This window comes from Onthophagus taurus, chromosome 7, assembly GCF_036711975.1.
Source record: "Onthophagus taurus isolate NC chromosome 7, IU_Otau_3.0, whole genome shotgun sequence".
In the NCBI taxonomy this organism is placed as follows: domain Eukaryota; kingdom Metazoa; phylum Arthropoda; class Insecta; order Coleoptera; family Scarabaeidae; genus Onthophagus; species Onthophagus taurus.
The window spans coordinates 19,784,647-19,805,902 of record NC_091972.1 but is presented as its reverse complement, the minus strand read 5'-3'; the positions used below and the strand labels follow the sequence as shown (position 1 = coordinate 19,805,902).

Here is a 21,256-nt window from a genome sequence, read left to right as displayed (position 1 = left end):
AATTATCTATAAAATTGAGAGTAAAATGAGTAGCCTTAAATTCATGATAAGAGATCCCGATCACGTTTTCTAATGCCTCTTGACGTCACAGAAAGCCATATCATGGTGAAAAAATCACATGAAAAAGTCCCACTACGAAATATGATTGATGAGCGACTAAAATAAATAAGAGTATTCTAAATCAAAATTGTTTTTTTTCTTATTAATATCTAATAAATTTCTTAAATTCTTTTAAATCTTTTTTCTAATCTTAATTAAAAAACGATTAATTTCAAAAGTATTTCAACAACTCTCTCAATATTGTGTTAATAAGTTAACGTGTAAAATTAATAATATCTCCCAAACTTTTTTGAGTATTCCCAGAATTGTTGTGAAATGGTCCGATTCAATTTATATCATCAAATTCATTTTTCTTGTCAAAATAGTATTCATCAATGTTTCCTTGTTTTTTTTAAGTACTTATTTTAACATGATTTTCTCAACGTCAACCTTGTTAATATTCAAAGAAATACCTGTAAATCAATAACGATAAATTCAATCTTTGATAAAAATCTGTTACATCCGGTATCGCACAAGTGTTTTTAAATTAAATTACAAAATCATATCTTGTTATTTTTACCTCCTTTATCTTTCGATTTGTCATTCTTATTAAAACGTAAACATTAAACATTAACTGAGATTAATATGCGTCAAATCTCGATTTAAATATTTAATGTGTTCGAACTTATCCCAATCATCGATTACTTAAATTCTTTGAATAGCCTGATTAAATCTAATTAATCTTGTATTTTTATTTATCTTAAATGAAGTAGCAATATGTCCGATTTATCGATGATTTGTTTGGGGAAGAAGACTCGCCGGTTTATATAAATACAACCGATAATCGTGTAAAAATCATCATAATCTAAAATCCAGCGATCACAAAAAAATGTTTTTTAAAATAATCTTTTTGTGTGTTTTAGCAGTTTCGACTGCAGATGGTAAGTGAAATTTCGATTTAAATTTTATTAAATAATAATTAATTTTTTAATTAGTTTGTCCAGAAACCAACGGAGCTTTCGCCGCTTATTTAAGACACGAAACCAATTGCAACCAATTCTACGAATGCAATTGGGGGCAAAAAGTTTTGTTTAATTGCCCTGCTGGTTTATATTTCAACACTAAATTAAACGTTTGCGATTACCCCGATAACGTTGAATGCATTAAAGATGAAGAAATACCAGACATTGATGAACCGGAAGTTATTGAATCAACCTGCCCAGAAACTAACGGGCCGTTAGCCGCTTATTTACCTCACGAAACCGATTGTAGCCAATTCTATGAATGCGATTGGGGAAACAAAATTTTAATGAGTTGTCCATCTGGTTTATATTTTAATCCCAAACTTAACGTTTGCGATTACCCCGTTAATGTTGAGTGTGGGTTAAAACAACAACCGGATGTTGAAGACCCCGAAGTTGAAGAACCAGAAGTTGAAGAATTAAATTGCCCCGAAACAAACGGAATTCTTTCCGAGTATTTACCCCATGAAAAATATTGCACCTTATACTATCAGTGTGATTGGGGAAGAAAAATTTTAATGTATTGCAGTCCCGGTTTATATTTTAACACAAAACTTAACGTTTGTGATTATCCAACTGCTTCAGGATGTGTACAAAAATGAAAAAAACTATTCCATTTAAGTTTATTATAATGCTATAAGCTAAAAGTTTCTTGATAAATTCTGAATAAATCAGCATAACAAAGAATAATAATTACTTTATAATTACATTTTATTTATTTTATTTTTATTACATCAGTATAATATTCTATAACTAAAACAACATTAAAACAAATTAAAAACATTTTCGACTATTATTGAAACTAAAATTTTATCTTAAGATTTCTCCCTCTTCTTATTTATTATTTTTTAATTCGATGTTGCTTTCGAATGAATCATCCAAAATAAATTAAAGAAATACACGCTTATTTATAGCTTTTTTAATACCACATTGCTTTATTGGCTTTATTTAATCGTGAACTTGCTTGTTTAAACCACTCCGGATAAGAACGATGTTCATCGAGATGTTGTACAGAAGGATCAGGGTATTCTTTAATTAAAGCAAAATCTTCACTGGGTTCCTCTACATTTTGAGAGTCAATTGATGAATAAGTATTCCTTTTGCCATATCTTGGAAAAAAGGAAATAAATTATTTCTAAATTAATGTATAAGATTATATTTTATACCTAATTGCTCCTTTATCCAAAAACGTTCTCAAATTTTTCATGTACTCTCTAACTTGGGCGTCGTCTGTGAACTTGTTTGGTCTCGGTGGACGAATGGGAACATCGCCGAAAGCGTATTGAGTTATGGTCAAAATGACCATTATCATAGCTCCGGTTGCTAATGTTTTAGCCATAAACATGTTTAGAAATCTAGAAAAGGAAGAAAATGTTATGAATTAAATGTAATAAATTGAACAAAAAATTAAAAATTCACATTAAAGGATAAAATTGAGATATGATGCCTTTTGAAGTTAAATTAGATGAAGATTTAATATGCTTGTTATTTTCTATAAATACAATTTTTATGATTGTTTAAATCCAACTTGAAATTTAAATAATCGTATCTCAAGAACGAACTGAGATATCACGATGAAATCTAAATTTAATGAAGATATAGAGTGCCATAAATAATTTATTTTCTATAAATGTCATTGTTATGATTTTTTAAACCCAACTCATTTCCCCTAGATGCCATCACAGTGTTGGGGTGTTGGTGGGATCCTTTATCCATCTTCTAAAACTATGTCTGTTCCATGCCATATTCTTCACTTCCTGCACACTTCCTCCTCTCCTGTGCACTATCTCCTCCACTCTATCCTCCCATTTTATCCTTGGCCTGCCTTTCCTTCGTTTTCCAACTATTCCCATATTCCATTACTCTCCTGGGAATTCTCTCTTCTGGCATTCTGATTAGGTGTCCATACCAGCTCAGAACACCTCCTATGATTACATAGAGAAGGCTCTAAATGTAAAAGATCAAGTGGTGTATAGCCATGATGAAAACTCTGCAGATAACAGCCAGGCTGGAAGGCGAGTCGCTGACTATAAAGGCACTAAGAGGAGTCCCCGAGGGGGAGTGCTATCACCTCTATGATGGTGCCTGGTAATTGATGACTTGATGAACACCCTAACTAAAAACGGATTTAAGATTCAAGGGTATGCGGATGACCTGGTAACAATCCGAGGTAAATATGACACAATCATAACTCAACTAATGCAGAAAGCCCTACTACTCACCAGTACTTGGTATAGAAGCAATAGGCAATCCCAATAAAATCGAAATAGTCCCTTTCACTCGAAGAAGGAAGCTACAAATAAAAGCACCCTTCATTGAAAGCAGAACTATTAACCTCAAAACAGAAGTTAAATACCTAAGGGTAATACTAGACAGTAAACTAAACTGGAACTCACTTAGATAAGGTGAGGAAAAAGGCCATCATGGCAAACCAGATTTGCCGCAGGCTCCTAGGAAGGAACTGGGGTCTTAAACCACAGCAACAACGGCTCATTGGGCCTACGTAGCCATAATCAGACCCATGGTCGCCTACGCTTCATTGATTTGGTGGCCAAAAACGAAACATAAGACAGCACAACAACAGCTGACACAAATCCAGCGATTACCATGACTTAACATAACGGGTGTAATGAGATCCTGTCCGACGGCTGCTTTGGAAGCCCTACTCGGTCTCACATCGCTCCATTTATATATACAAAAGGAGGCAACTTCAAGTGCCTTATCACTGAAAATAGTTTCTTAACTCAAGTTGATGCAGGGCAACCTCAGAGGACACCTCGAAATCTTCAAGAACCCATGTCTAAATCACCTGATTGAAATTAAAACGGACCTTATACCGACAGAATACAATTTCAACCAGCCGTATAAGGTCATATTTATAAGCAGAGTTGATTGGGCGAAGGGAGGGCCTCAACTAAAAAGAGGAGCCCTAGCCTGGTACACCGATGCTTCAAAGACAGTAGATCCGGAGTAGGCATGGGCATCAGTCGACCAAATAGCCACATTAAACTGCCCCTCAACTCGGACATAACAATTTTCCAGAAAGAAAGGCGCATCCTTAACATTTTCACAGACAGTCGGGCCGCCTTAAAAGCAATTAAGTCCTACACGTGTGACTCCGCACTGATCAGAGAATGTACCAGCAACCTGATAGAACTCGCTAGGGGCAATGATGTTACCCTATGGTGGGTTCCAGGTCACAGCAACATTGAAGGCACTGGCCAAAGAGGCAGCGAACACGCCCTTCATTGGACCCCAACCTGGCTGTGAACTACAAAAACGTCACCTAAAACAAATAATCAACAATTGGGAGGTCTCAAAGGTATTCTTACGCTGGAAAGAACTTCCAGGTCACAGACAAACGAAGAGCATGATAACTCCGCCGCAAAACAAAACAAAAGAGGTTTTATACCTCAGCAAAGGGGATCTAAGGACACTCTTAGGTTACCTGACCGGCCATGCGCCCCTAAAATACCACCTGTTCCATATTGGACAAGCTGAGAATCAAACTTGTCAACTATGCAAAGACGAGTCAGAAACTGCTGAACAACATTTTCGGTAAAACTCCCTTGACACCTACCGACATAAAAGTTCAAGACCTGATGACAATACTAAGGTTCATCAAGGACCTACATTTGCGCTAAACCTTTGGAGGGCTAAAGTTACAATAGATCTTATAGGTCGCAATAACGAGAGGGGCCGCTTCCCTCAGCCCGGCAGCAATAATAATAATAATACCAGCTCAGCTGTTTGTTTTCTATTTCACTTACCAGTATTTGTTCTAAATCGTCTTTTATAGTTTTGTTTCTAATTCGATCCATTTTTGTTTTTCCCGCAATCTTTCTTAAAGATTTCATTTCAGCTGCTGTTATTTTTGATTTGTGTTTATCTCTCATCAGCCATGTTTCAGCTCATATGTGAGGGTCGGTGTCCTGTATATACACCGACCCCGACGTAGAGTTCAGGGACACCATATATATAGTTTTAGAAATTCTTAATTTTGTATTTGTTCCTACTTTCTTCTTGCCCACAACTGTGTTATTCATTTGGTAATATACATTACTTGTTTTTTGTATTCTTTTTATATTTCTCTGTCTATTGTTCCATTCTCAGTAATAATGGTGCCCAAGTATTCAAATTTATCCACAATATCCAATCTCTTCCCACTTATCATTATATTTATGTATTTATCCTTTTCCTCTTTAGTTATATGCATAATCTTGGCTTTCCCTATATTTACTTGCACCCCTCTTTTTTCTAAACAGGTTTTCCAGGTAGCAATTTTTCTTTATAGTTCTGTTTTCGTACTTTCTATCAGCATTATATCGTTTGCATACACTAGGTTAAAGGTTTTCATTGGTGTTAATTTATAATAACCTATTGTGGAAGATCTTGTTCTTGTTTTATATGTCTTAATTATTTGATCCATAAAAATCACAAATAGTTGTGGACTCAGGCTTTCCCCCTGTTTCATACCCATTTTCCATATTAAAGTTTTCGGATATTTCTCTATTTAGCCTGGCGCGCTCTTTTACCTTACTATATACACTTTCGATTGATCTTCGTAACTTTTTGTTTATATGTCACGCTCGTAAGATTTCCATATGTCATCTTTTGCTACTATACCTAAAGCTGCTATTAAGTCCACAAATACTATGGCGCCCCTAGGAGGGCGCCATAACTCTACGTGGGGGGCGCCAGCACATCAAAATGAAAAAAGAAATGACAATTACTAATAAAAATTTAATTCACAGAAAGAAAAGCAAAATAATGCTCATTCTGACATTACAAAAGATTTAGTAAGTATAGTACACGTTTAAACTAATATACTATTTAATTATTAGAACCATGATTGTATCAGTAGGTACTGTCAAATGCTAAATGAAACTAATAATAAACTCATCAGTACTAAATTAAAAGTAGCTTTAATAATAATTATTAGTGACTCCCTTGGGCCTGTCTCGCACAGCAAAGGTTTCAAAAGAAGGTTTTATATTACAAATAGCCACTCTCAGTTCTTTATCTATATACAGTCGAGACCTATATATATTTTATGTTTAAAGCAGCCACAGCAGAAAATCCGGCTTCGCAAAGGTAGAATGTGGAAAATGGCAACTATATCCGAAATCTTGTTTTCAGTGGAGAAAAGGTATCATCCACTCCCGTCCAAAATTCAAAGAGATTTATTACTAATTCTCTGTTGAGTTGCTTGCAGTAAAAACTATGAAGATTTCTTCTTCTCCCACTCATCCACTCGTATATTGCTACCAATTTGTCCTCAGCAAGAAAATTCTCTTTAAAATTCTGTGCCAACATGGCTTTCTATTCTTACAATAACAACTATCACCTACTGTTCTTCTTCATCTTATGTTTTGACACACTCATTCACATTTGCAAACATTTCTAGTTTTTTTTTGTTTCATATTTCTGCTCCACAGCTCCAACTTTTTACAAAAAGCACTAACTTTATCACTGCTATTCAACATATGTGTGTTTGCTCCTTGGAGTTGTAGTCAGGGTATTTAATTTCTCGACCAAGTAACTACTAACAATTTCATCACAAATAAAGCATCTCGAAACTTTCCGGGCGGTTTTCCTCTTCTAGAAAAATGGTAATTTCCTCTTTTAACTCATAAACACGTTGTAGAAAGTTGGGATGTAGCGGAGCGACATTGCCAAGATTCAATAAATTCACCTATTCTCGGTCATTTTGAAAGTCTGTAATTAAGTTCTATATTAGGGCTCTAGGACTAGAGTCTACGGCACTAACAACACGCTGCACTAAGGGGATTAGGGTCAAAATTTTCAACGTATAATATACGTCGTATTTTATTATTATTGAAAATTGAGCCCCGAATACTGAAAGGTTGAGAAACGCTGCTCTAAATGCTAGGTCCTTATCTACTTCTATTTTTTTATCTATTCATGTTCTGATTGGGTTTGTCTAATGGTGTGGTCTTGTGTCTGCCTGATGGGTCGTACCGCCGCTTGTTCCTCTTCCAATTTATTTTCTGCTTCCTTTCTTAGGCGTTTTTCTAGTAGAGAGGCATGCTGCTCTATAATTTTCTCATAACTTCTCCCTTATTACGTATTGGAATAATAATATTATTTTCCCATAAACTGAGTATTGTTTTCCTACACCATACGTGCTTAGTAACTCCGGAGCTATATTATCCATTCCCGTCACCTTTCCATTTTTTCTCATTGTCTTTAGGGCCTCTTCTACTTCTTGCATCCCTATCTCCTCTTCCGCAATTCCTTCCTCATCTTCCACCTCATCGTCTTCCTCTCTCCTCCATGTAGCGTTTGTATCCTTCCCTCTGCCTTAAATTTTGCGCGGTAATGTTCTTTCCATGTCCTTAATATTTCTTTATATCATGTTTTTAGATCGCCGTTTTGATCTTTGATGTTCCTTGTCTATTTTCTTTTGCTTCCTGTCAATATCTTGATCATATTCCAAAATTGTTTCTGATTACCTGGATTTTACGAATCTTTTTCGATGTTTTTGCCAAATCTCTCCCAGGAACCTGTCTTGCTTTATAATTTCCTTTGCCTCATTTTGTTTTCGGTGATATTCTTCTTTAGTTTGTTGCGTTCTACATTGGTTGTTACATTGGTTCTTTTACTGTGCCGTTCCATCAACTTGTTCGTTTCTGATTATACTTAACTTTTTTCAGTTTTGTCTATTCCCTTTTTGTTCCAATACATATAATTAGGTGACCCGTTACCTTCCTTTGGTACTCTTCCTGTTTTTCGGTCTTCTCCAACTCCTCGATCTTAAGTCGACTGTGTTTTATGCAGGTTTGTGTATTTTGGTGTTGTGAATGTTATATCCGCATTGAGCAATCTGTGATCTGTGTTTATCTCTGCTCTTCTAATGACTTTAATGTCACTTATTGCATATCTCATTGATCTTTAATCCCCAAAATTAACCCAACGGTCGATATCCCTCATCCACCTTCCATCCGGTTCGAGCATTCCAATCTCTTACATGCTTCACCTTATTCTGTGCTCTTTCCATCGCCGTTTGCAAATCTCTCGTAAAACACTTCTTTCCACTTTTATTTATATATTAAAAGATGAAATTTAATAAATCGTATCTCAAGAACGAATTGAGATATCTTCATGAAATAAAGAACATTTTAAAACAAATTTTATGAAGATTTAACACGCGATAAATAATTTCCTATTTCCTATAAACATCACTTTTATTATTTTTTTAACATAACTTTCCTTTTTTATTTATATTTTAAAACTTGAAATTAAAAAAGTCGTATCTCAAGAACGAATTGAGATATCTTCATGAAATAAAGAACATTTTAAAGCAAATTTTATGAGGATTTAACACGCTATAAACAGTCTCCTATTTTCTATAAACATTACTTTTACGATTTTTTAAACCTAACTCTCCTTTTTTATTGATATATTAAACGTTGAAATTTAATAAATCGTATCTCAAGAACGAATTGAGATATCACAATGAAATAAAGAGCATCTTAAAGCAAATTTGATGAAGACTTAACAGGCCATAAAAAAGTTATTATTTTATGTAAACGTCATTGTTACGATTTTTTAAACCCAACTCTCCACTTTTATTTATGTTTTAAAACTTGAAATTAAAAAAGTCGTATCTCAAGAACGAATTGAGATATCTTCATGAAATAAAGAACATTTTAAAGCAAATTTTATGAAGATTTAACACGCCATAAATAATTTCCTATTTTCTATAAACATCACTTTTATGATTTTTTAAACCTAACTCTCCTTTTTTATTTATATTTTAAAACTTGAAATTTAAAAAATTGTACCTCAAAAATGAATTGAGATATCATGATGAAATAAAAAGCATTTTAAAACATGTTTAATGAAGATATAGCGTGCCATAAATAATTTCTTATTTTCTATAAACAACATTGTTGTGATTTTTTTTAAACCCGTCCCTACGCATTTGAGCAAAACAATAAAGTATTGATTTTTTACTATTTAGTGATTATACTATTATTTTTAGTAAAACCTCAAAAAATAACATAAGGTATCATAAAAAAGATCTCGAGTGTTATCATTTAATCCTTTGGCTTTACATCGCATCAACACACAAAAGAGATACCTCAATTTTTGATAATCATATAGGTATAGATAAAGTTGCATGCTATAGTTATTAAAATTCTTTCCTATTTTCAAGGTTAATAAATTTTCCGGATTATTAAACAAATGCAATTTATTATATTACACTTTATTAGTTCGTATCAATAGTAAAACTCTTATCAATGTCGCAACTTAATAACTGACACATGTTACGACGTCATTTTATTAGTGATAATATTCATCCTAGACAAAAGGGACAACTCCATATGGTGTTAATCTCATTTTAATATAAACAACATTGTTATACGTTCTATTAGTTGTTAAAACAATATTAATCAACGATCTGACGTTATCATAATTATTTTTGCATTAGTTAGATATTTCATCATAAACAGATTATATTAACTGCATTTAAGTTGTGTTAAAACATTTCTTTCTATTCAAACAAATTCAACGTTCGAGTTAGTATAAAAAATGTTAGATTAAATATTAAAAAAATTAATTGGTTAAATAACCCTAAGGCGAAGTAAGCGATAAGTAATTCGAAATATGTAAATAGTACTTTGCTTTCGAGAGAGTAAAATGAAGCTGTTTGAAAACATTAATAGGATTTCTTAAACGTACTTTGACTCCGAAGAAAAATCATTAAGGTAACTATTTAAATTTTTTTCTCGCCGAATTTTTTCCCAAAAACAAATCGGTTGGGGTTACACGAAGTTAGCACATGAACTACGTCTCAACTTTGATGAATCAAATTTACAATTTATTTATCAGTTAAGGATAAATTACTTCCTTTTTATTATTGGATGATTTAACGATGATTGATGTGTATATGCTAAAAGATTAAAAAGTGTTTGACTGCTATCGAAAACAAGTACTATCGCTTCTTTATTTTTATTATTTTTAATATAACTTTACAGACCCGGTTTCAGCTAACAATCAAGTCGTAGTTACAACGAGAAACACGTAGCACTTCATAGGGAAATAATAAAATTGCCAATATATGACGGCATTCAATAAAGTTTGAAAAAATTTTCAAACGAAAAATATTTCTGATGCAATTTGAAACAAACACTATTTGAAAAAATTTGTATCAACCGATAATTATTAACATAACCTATAATATTACTTTTTATATTTATATACAACGATATGTAATGGGAATTTCAAAAAGTTATTTGAACAAAAATTATTCCTTATTAAATTCTGAACAAATATGATTTGAAACGTTTTTTGATTAGAGTGATGATTATTAACGTAACCTCAAAAATATTATCTTTTATATTTATATATAGCGATATTTAACGGGAATTTCAAAAAATAGTTGTAACAAAACCTATTCCTTATTAAATTCTGAATATACAGGGTGAGTTAGTAGTATCCCGGCGGACAATAGTTGCTAAACCGTTTGAGAAAGAAAAAATGCTTTATACAAAAGTTGTTTGACTCACCACTTTCTATTACGTAAAATTATTTTCACTTATACGGAATGTTCCATTTTCGCGTAACGGAGAGTATGTAGATTTTTTTAAATGGAACACGCTGTATATTTTATCATATTATAAATATTAAATTAAATTTGTTTATACAACGTTTTGTTTATCCAATTTTGCCTTAAAACTATGTCAGATAACAGTCAAAGCCAGTAGGAAAATGATAGTATCCAAAGATATTAGATCAAGATCGACTTTTTATATAAATGTCTTGCCAAGATCGACCGAAGAGTTTAAAGTAACCTTCCTTTTTTTTTTGCTCTGAGGCCCAGATATAGATATTTCAGATTCATGATTTATTTGGCAATTGACGTTATGGTCACCACTGATTTAGAGCTTATAAATAAAAAATGGTAATAATTGAGTTCAATCTATTTATGGATCTAGTCTTTATGATCCATTACTAAGGTTTTATGTATAAAAAGTATTTCCCCATCGCCTTTAGTTTTTGAGTTATAATTGAGTTAATTTTCGAAAATCAACAATTTTGATGTTTAATCGATTTAGAGCTTGTAAATAAAAAATGGTAATAATTAGGTTCAATCTTGTTATGGATTTAGTCTTTATGGCCCATTACTAATGTTTTTTGTATAAAAAGTATTTCCCCATAGCTTTTAGTTTTTGAGTTATAATTGAGTTAATTTTCGAAAATCAACAATTTTGATGTTTAATCGATTTAGAGCTTATAAATAAAAAATGGTAATAATTGGGTTCAATCTTGTTATGGACCTAATCTTTATCGCCCATTACTAAGGTTTTATGTATAAACAGTTTTTCTCCATCGCTTTTAGTTTATGAGTTATGATTGAGTTAATTTTCGAAAATCAACAATTTTGATGTTTAATCGATTTAGAGCTTATAAATAAAAAATTGTAATAATTAGGTTCAACCTTGTTATGGATTTAGTCTGTATGGCCCATTACTAAGATTTTTTGTGTAAAAAGTATTTCCCCATCGCTTTTAGTTTTTGAGTTATAATTGAGTTAATTTTCGAAAATCAACAATTTTGATGTTTAATCGATTTAGAGCTTATAAATAAAAAATGGTAATAATTGGGTTCAATCTTGTTATGGACCTAATCTTTATCGCCCATTACTAAGGTTTTATGTATAAACAGTTTTTCTCCATCGCTTTTAGTTTATGAGTTATGATTGAGTTAATTTTCGAAAATCAACAATTTTGATGTTTAATCGATTTAGAGCTTATAAATAAAAAATTGTAATAATTAGGTTCAACCTTGTTATGGATTTAGTCTGTATGGCCCATTACTAAGATTTTTTGTGTAAAAAGTATTTCCCCATCGCTTTTAGTTTTTGAGTTATAATTGAGTTAATTTTCGAAAATCAACAATTTTGATGTTTAATCGATTTAGAGCTTATAAATAAAAAATGGTAATAATTGGGTTCAATCTTGTTATGGACCTAATCTTTATCGCCCATTACTAAGGTTTTATGTATAAACAGTTTTTCTCCATCGCTTTTAGTTTATGAGTTATGATTGAGTTAATTTTCGAAAATCAACAATTTTGATGTTTAATCGATTTAGAGCTTATAAATAAAAAATGGTAATAATTGGGTTCAATCTTGTTATGTATTTAGTCTTTATGGCCCATTACTCAGGGTTTATGTATAAAAAGTATTTCCCCATCGCTTTTAGTTTTTGAGTTATACTTAATTGAGTTAATTTTCGAAAATCAACAATTTTGATGTTTAATCGATTTAGAGCTTATAAATAAAAATTGGTAATAATTAGGTTCAATCTTGTTATGGATTTAGTCTTTGTGGCCCATTACTAATGTTTTTTGTATAAAAAGTATTTCCCCATCGCTTTTAGTTCTTGAGTTATAATTGAGTTAATTTTCGAAAATCAACAATTTTGATGTTTAATCGATTTAGAGCTTATAAATAAAAAATGGTAATAATTGGGTTCAATCTTGTTATGGATTTAGTCTTTATGGCCCATTACTAAGGTTTTATGTATAAAAAGTATTTCCCCATCGCTTTTAGTTTTTGAGTTATAATTGAGTTAATTTTCGAAAATCAACAATTTTGATGTTTAATCGATTTAGAGCTTATAAATAAAAAATAGTAATAATTACGTTCAATCTTGTTATGAATCTAGTCTTTATGACCCATTACTAAGGTTTTATGTCTAAAAAGTTTTTCTCCATCGCTTTTAGTTTTTGAGTTATAATTGAGTTAATTTTCGAAAATCAACAATTTTAATGTTTAATCGATTTAGAGCAGTAGTGTCCACTAATTTTTGATCAAAATCGATCTTTTTGTATAAATGTCTTGCCAAGATCGACCGAAGGGTTTAAAGTAACCTTCCTTTTTTTTTGCTCTGAGGCCCAGATATTAGATATTTCAGATTCATAATTTTCTAGGCGATCGATGTTATGGACACCACTGTTATACAGCGTGTTCATAAAACTCAGTTACTTTTGATGTTTTTCAAATGGCTTTTTCACAAGTTTTTTAAATGGAACATCCTGTATATTGTCATCCTGTTGAATTGCCCATCAAATTACCTTTAATTAATGATAGGTATGTCATACATCTAACTAGTACTTTTCATGATATTTAGAACATAAAGAATAATGTGTAATAAAATATGAAATAAAACACTTAATATTATATTCTGTCTATTTTTATGAGTTTTCTTTGTTCTTCCTTTTATTATTTGATTAATATTTTATAATGTACAATAATTTTGCTGCCATATACCAAATTTTAATGCGACTTGGTACTTTATGAGATTTAAAAAGATGTAAGTAATAAAATATGCAATTCTTCTACCATATAATTTACGATTTTAGAGAAAATAAGAGGCACATGTTAAGAGATAGCTCAAGATCTTTTATACAGCGCATTAATGCTTGTAGAAGGGATAATGGGCGGCGTTTTGAACAACTTCTAAATATTAATTAAATTAATACCTACCATAAAATGGGGTGAAAATGTGCCACACGGTTTTTTTACATATCTTTAAATTTGGCACCTCGGACATGATATTGTCAAATGTATCGGCTGTCAGATGTATGTTTCGATTTACTACGAAAGTAATGTTACTTCGGAACATCACGGAACATTAAAAAACCATGTGGCACATTCTCACCATAGGAGGCACACTTCCACCCCACTTTACGGTACTTGTTGAGTAACGTTTAGTAATTGTTTATAGTTTGTTGCTGCATTTCCTTCAAACAATTTAGTAATTAAAAAAGAGATTTATGGTTGTGCCATTTAATTGTATTTTTTGTATATTTATCACGCTTTGATTATTTATTTATTAAAGTTTTTTTTAATTGTATTTTAATATAATATTACTGATTTACAAATGACAGACAAAGAAAAAAACAAAAAAAATGACAAAAAAAGGTTCACTCACTTCTTTAAGTACAATAATGAAATTTTATTACACATTTTTCTTTAAATTCTAAATATCAGGAAAACTATTAATGTTAGACATATGACATACTTACCATTAATTAAAGGGAACTTGATGAGCAATTCAACTAGCACACAATATACAGGTGTTCCCTTTAAAAAACTTTAAAAAAAACCATTTGAAAAACATCAAAAGTAACTAAGCTTTATAAACACATGTATAGTGTTTTTAAAAAGATCCTGGAATGGGTACATTTTGGAAGAACAATTGAATATCTCATGAACTATTAATGCTGTGAAATAGTAACGGTATATGAACCGGTATATACGGTTGTATGAACAAATTTAGTTGTATTCATATTATGATAAAATATACTGGGTGTTCGATTTAAACAAATTTACGTACTCCGATACGCTTAAATGGAACATCCTGTGTAAGTGACAATAATTTTACGTAATAGAAAGTGATGAGCCAAACAACTTTTGTATAAATATTTTCAAACGGTCCGCCGGGATACTAATAACTCACCCTGTATATTATTTGAAACATTTCTTGATTGGTGTGATAATTATTAACATAACCGCAAAATATTATTTTTTATGCTTATACAGGGTGTCAGATAAAAACGCGCCAAGCTGTAATTCTGTCATTTACATTCCGATTTTTATGAGCGAGGTATTAAATGAAATGGTTTGATGCTACAAATAATTTTCTTTCAACGCCATCTTCAATTTTAACCGATTATTAGCTTTTGTTTTTCAAATTGCTCCATATATTTTTCTTCACGTTATTGGATAGAGATTTTTTCTGAACTCATTGCTGTACAATATATTAACATTAATTGTAATTTTAGCAGAGAAAAACAATTAAACATTTTCCGAACATTGTCTTAGTCTCATCTCTTCTTCTTGCTCACATATTTTGTAAGTAGATTTTTTCAAAATTGAATTTTATAATGTGTTCTATAATATGGTCTTGTGTTCCCTAACACTTGGTTCTTTTACAGAAAATTAATTTTTACGTTTATAAAATTCTTTTTGGTGGTTTATTTATCCTCGTGGTTTTTCCAACAAAATTTTTAACGATGAATAAGTCGTCATTTTTGGTAACACGCTGCCCTGATCTAATATTTTTCAATTATTTTACAGAAATACTTTGATGATATTTAATTATATTTTAAGCAATTATTTCTACAAAAATTAACGCTCCCTTCAGGTATAAATTTTGAGTTTGGATGATATTATGCAGCCCTTTTCGAATTGCTTCAACTTGTAACATGAATAAAATAATAAGCATGAACCCTTATCATTAACCTTTGACGGTAAATATATATTTTTTGAATTTTTTAATAATGTTTGAAGGGATTTTCGGGGGTTTTTTGAGTGTTAATTTCAATAATAATTTTATATAACTTCTTTATATCATAACTTCTTTTACAATGTGTATTTTAATCTTTAGTCGTGCCAGAAGAAGGGCACGTTGGTGTTCCGAAACAGCTGTACATAAAAATAAAACATTTTTCATCGTTACTTCATTGATTTAATTTTTTATAATTTTCATTTGATACCTCGCTCATGAAAATCGGAATGTAAATGACAGAGTTGGGGCGTTTTTTATCTGACACCCTGTATATAGCGACATTGAACAGGAATTTCAGAAAATAGTTTTAATAAAACCTATTCCTTATTAAATTCTGAATATACAGGGTGATTCACATAAGAACCGACACAGAGCAGGGACATGTAGAGGACAATGTAAATTAAGATGATTTAACGCAACTTATCTCTATACTAAGTTGTATCCCTGAGGAGTTATAGACCTTCAAAGTTGGGTCTTAAATTTTTAAAACATTGGATATCTGAATGATGTGCCCAAACTTCAAGGGGTTATTCTTTAGGCAATTTTAAGGGTATTTTAATATATGAACCATGGGCGACTTCGGCTTCCCTAAAAGGGTAGTTACTCCTCCTATAATAATAACCAAGATAATTGCACTTGCTGGTTTTACGATATTTTCAATTTTGGCCTCTAGGGGAAAAACAAAAGATGATAGCGCTTTGAGGGTCATCATTGGAGGGGTCGACATTGGAATTTATTTAAAAAAAGAGATAGAGACATGCAAGCTACTTTTTTTCTAACTCTTATGTAACCTTATTGTAACTAAAGTTATTCATTATTAAATTCTGCACAAATGTTATTTGAAATATTTTTTGATTGGAGTAATAATAATTATTACCATAACCTCAAGACAATATTTGTCTTCAAAAAATTAATAAATGAAATAAAAAAATGTGTCATTTTAAAACGAGCATTGTTACAAGTTACATATTCCAATCCTGAATAATAACATATCTATACATCAAATGTATATTACATCAACATAATATCATTTTTGATGTAAAGTTACGTTATCGTATAGGTTCCCTTTTGAACATCAAAGTAAGATCGCGAGCACTGCAATTATTGGAAACGTTTACCACCGTCGGGAGAAACAGTTTTTGAAAGAACGTTAGTAATCAGAGTGTTCAACGAATCGAAGTAATTGCACTTTAAGTTCTAGAACTTATACGTTACAGGCTCGAATTGAGTCAAGAGGAAACAAAACGTCAAAATATACCTAAAACGTTGACTTGTAATTTTAACACGTTCATAGAACAAAAACGTTATGAAAAGAAAAAGTTTTTATTGTGTTGTTATTCTGGGTTACTTTAAAAAATTAAGAAAAAGGTGGAAGTTTAAACCGAACTAAAAGCTTTAATAATTCGCATTCAGAATACTTAATTAGTCGTGGAATTTTTATTTTGGGGTTGCTATCGCTTTAATGTACTTAAATATTAAAATTAATAAATATTAAATTTTGAGATAAAAATTAAATTAATTAATTTTTAACATAACCCGAAAATTGATGAAAATTGAAGATTTTCAAAAAATCGTCTCGACCTTATTTTTAGGAGTTGAGAAAAAATTTATATTTTAAATTGTAGCTAAAACCTTCCTCTTTAAGATGGTGTATGAATTTATATACTTTGTATTATAAAAATTTTGAGATAAAAATTAAAAACTAAATTAACAATTTTTTAACATCCCAAAAATTGATAAAAATTGGTGATTTTCAAAACATCGTATTGACCTAAATTTTAGGAGTTGAAAGAATATTTATATTTGAAAATGTAGCCGAAATATTCCTCTTTAAGACGGTGTGTGAATTTAAATACTTTGTATTATAAAAATTTTGAGATAAAAATTAAAAACTAATTTAACAATTTTTTAACATCCCAAAAATTGATAAAAATTGGTGATTTTGAAAACATCGTATTGACCTAAATTTTACGAGTTGAAAGAATATTTATATTTGAAAATGTAGCCGAAACATTCCTCTTTAAGATGGTGTGTGAATTTAAATACTTTGTATTATAAAAATTTTGAGATAAAAATTAAAAACTAATTTAACAATTTTTGAATACAACCCGAAAATTTATAAGAATTGGTGATTTTCAAAACGTCGTCTTGACCTAAATTTTAGGAGTTGAAAGAATATTTATATTTGAAAATGTAGCCGAAATATTCCTCTTTAAGATCGTGTGTGAATTTAAATACTTTGTATTATAAAAATTTTGAGATAAAAATTAAAAACTAAATTAACAATTTTTTAATACAACCCGAAAATTTATAAGAATTGGTGATTTTCAAAACGTCGTCTTGACCTAAATTTTAGGAGTTGAAAGAATATTTATATTTGAAAATGTAGCCGAAATATTCCTCTTTAAGATGGTGTGTGAATTGAAATACTATGTATTATACAAATTTTGAAATAAAAATTAAAAACTAAATTAACAATTTTTTAATACAACCCGAAAATTTATAATATTGGTGATTTTCAAAACGTCGTCTTGACCTAAATTTTAGGAGTTGAAAGAATATTTATATTTGAAAATGTAGCCGAAACATTCCTCTTTAATATGGTGTGTGAATTTAAATACTTTGTATTATAAAAATTTTGAGATAAAAATTAAAACTAAATTAACAATTTTTTAACACAACCCGAAAATTTATAAGAGTGATTTTCAAAACGTCGTCTTGACCTAAATTTTAGGAGTTGAAAGAATATTTATATTTGAAAATGTAGCCGAAATATTCCTCTTTAAGACGGTGTGTGAATTTAAATACTTTGTATTATAAAAATTTTGAGATAAAAATTAATAACTAATTTAACAATTTTTTAACATCCCAAAAATTGATAAAAATTGGTGATTTTGAAAACATCGTATTGACCTAAATTTTACGAGTTGAAAGAATATTTATATTTGAAAATGTAGCCGAAATATTCCTCTTTAAAATGGCGTGTGAATTTAAATACTTTATATTATAAAAATTTTGAGATAAAAATTAAAACCTAAATTAACAATTTTGTAATAGCCCAAAAATTGATAAAAATTAGTGATTTTCAAAACGTTGTCTTGACCTTATTTTTAGGAGTTGAGAAAATATTTATACATAAAATTAAATCTGAAGTATTCCTCTTTATGATGGTGTATGAACTTAAATACTTTGTAATATAAAAATTCTAACTTAACAGATTTTTAACATAACAAGAAAATTTTTATTGTATTGTAATTCTGGTTTAGTTTTAAAAAGTAAGGATAAAGTGGATGTTTAAACTGAACTAAAAGCTTTAACAATTCGCATTAAGAATACTTAATTAGTCATTGAATTATTATTTATGGTGTGCATACCTTCAATGTACCTAAATGTTAAAAAAATTGTTTGAGAATTTCTTTTTTGTGATGATAAAATTTATCTTATCAAAACTTTTTTATCTATAGTAGCAAATAGCTTGTATGAACAATTTCAACCACTTGCGGTGTATTTCGTTATAATTAACCGCATTGGTTTCAATTACTTTGCCTTTAGTGATTAATTAAATTAATTAAATGCCACCACGCCTTAACAAATTTAATTCTAAAGTATTATCTCGATTTTAAAACCTATTCATTTCGTTTTTATTAGGCTTTAAATTTCTTTAAAATATTATAACTAATTTATTTACCAAAATAATATTTTGATTTCCGCAACAACAAATATGTTTTGATAACAAAACCTAAGATGATCAGGTGATAAAGTTTGGGTGTTTATTTTATAAACATCTCCCCTAAAATCTAAGATATAACGTAATCTATGCAACGATACTATATTAACTAAGTGATAATATTTGTTTTATAGAATATTGAATTGTTACATAACTCGGTTAAAATTAATTTAAAATATGATGCTGTAATCATTTGAAAATTACAAAAATTACATTTGTAGGGGGTTGGGTTTTATTCATTAACACTCTGAGTACGAGGCACGTTGGTGTATATATTTTCGTTGAAATATTTTACATTTTAAGTGTTTGCACGTAACTGTACTAATTGCAAAAGTGGGTAATTACTGTGCGCGAGTGTGTAGCTATCCTCTAAATCTACTCGAAATTTTCCAATTCCAACACTTTAAATTTACAGTACAACACTTGCCGATGATTTAATAAAATTTCTCTATATTTTATGATTTTCCTAAATAACTGTAGTTAAAATAATATTATAAAAACGTTTATTAATGGATTTATGCGAAACCACTAACATAACACTCTTCATAATGTTCATAAATTAACATCCATATTAATTGAACATGACATTAAACAATTTAGAACGCTCGTTCAGCGAAATGAGTCGTTTACATTTACCGATTACAAATAATCTACATAGATAATACATAGAAACATGTGTTTCAACGAAAAAGAAATTACCTTTATACATTTCTCAATCGACAAACTCAAAAGTATATAATCACACCAAAATAAACAAAAACAAAATAAATAATTCACAACAAAAACAATTTTAAACTTACCAAATTAATTTCTCTTCTTTGTTTTGATTCTTCTAAAACGACAGATTCAATTCACGTTGAACTTAAAAAAATCGAACTATGTTTGATAATAATTGAAATTGGGGACAAAAACGTCGGAAAGAATCGAGTTGAAACGTTTAAGGGAAGTGCTTTTCGGGCTTACACTGTAACAGGTAAGTGTGCAATGGTCTGAATTTCGCGCTTGCTGGCTTTATATCCGAGCTTTCAACGTGTAGGACGAGAGCTTTACGCACAACGTGAGTTATTTAAATATATTAAATAGGAGGTGAGCACAAAAAAAAATAATATTGCTATAGGATGGTTCAAAAATTGTATCCGATTCACTTAAAAACCCTCAAAGTAATTTAAACGTTTCCATTTTTGAGACACCTTTATAATTTGAAACTAAAATTATGTTTGATCTAAACGCGATTTATTTTTTTCTCCTCTTGGCGTTTCAACACACGTAATCGAAATTTTTTGAAAAGTTAAATAGTAATTAAGCTTTAAATTATAACTTTTAATTTTAGATTTTAATTGGTTTTTGGATTGATTAATATTTATTCTAAGTTATTCCTAAATCTTATTTTTACGAAATAAATAATGAATCATTGATTTAAAAGAAACATAAACATGATGTACGTTGGAATTGCTGTTTTATACAGCAAGATGTATAAGAAATGTAAAACCCACGTATCACAAAAGGTTCTTTTAGAAGGTAAATAAGTGGAAAATGAAGGAGGAGTGATACGATGAAGTTTTAAAAAAGTTCAATTAAATTTTGTGCAAAATTCAAGAATTTTAGAAAATTGTCTTAACCTAAAATAAAAAATTTTTAATATACCTTGAAAATTGATAAAAATTGGAAATTTTCAAAAAAAGGGTTTTGGCCTTCTTTTTATAAGTTGGAAGAATATTTATATATGAAATTAAAGCTGAAACATCCCTCTTTCAGATGGCGTATAAACTTAAATATTTTGTATTATAAAAATTTTGAGATAAAAATTAAAAACTAAAATAAAAATTTTTTAACATAACCCGAAGATTAATAAAAATTGAAGATGTTCAAAACATCGTCTTGACCTTATTTTTAGGAGTTGAGAAAATATTTATGTATGAAATTAAAGGCGAAACATTCCTTTTGAAGACTGTATATAAACTTGAATGATTTTGATTAGAAAAATCTTGAGATAAAAGTTAAAATCTAAGTAATAATTTTTTAGCATAACCCGAAAATTGATGATTTTCAAAAAATCGTCTTAACCTTATTTTTAGGAGTTGAGAAAATATTTATACATGAAATTAAAGCTGAAACATTCCTCTTTAGGATGCTGCAGAAAC

At 30.0% G+C, this 21,256-nt stretch overlaps 2 protein-coding genes across 3 annotated transcripts; one reads left to right on the top strand and one right to left on the bottom strand.

Annotated features, from left to right (window-relative positions):
- Positions 1-709: 709 nt before the first annotated feature.
- On the top strand, positions 710-1,793 carry LOC111414602 (peritrophin-1-like). The gene is made up of 2 exons (XM_023045994.2): positions 710-980; positions 1,035-1,793. The coding sequence occupies exons 1-2, from the start codon at positions 929-931 to the stop codon at positions 1,661-1,663; spliced, it is 681 nt and encodes a 226-aa protein (XP_022901762.1). The 5' UTR covers positions 710-928; the 3' UTR covers positions 1,664-1,793.
- Positions 1,673-20,098, bottom strand: LOC111414611 (uncharacterized). Of its 2 annotated transcripts, none has more exons than XM_071197638.1 (3): positions 19,916-20,098; positions 2,228-2,416; positions 1,673-2,170 (listed from the first exon to the last, which is right to left on the bottom strand). In XM_071197638.1, the coding sequence occupies exons 2-3, from the start codon at positions 2,404-2,406 to the stop codon at positions 1,981-1,983; spliced, it is 369 nt and encodes a 122-aa protein (XP_071053739.1). In that variant the 5' UTR covers positions 2,407-2,416; positions 19,916-20,098; the 3' UTR covers positions 1,673-1,980. The 2 variants fall into 2 exon arrangements, with proteins under 2 accessions (XP_071053739.1, XP_022901775.1); XM_023046007.2 differs by lacking the exon at positions 19,916-20,098 and adding an exon at positions 9,771-9,857.
- Between the last annotated feature and the right edge of the window lie 1,158 nt (positions 20,099-21,256).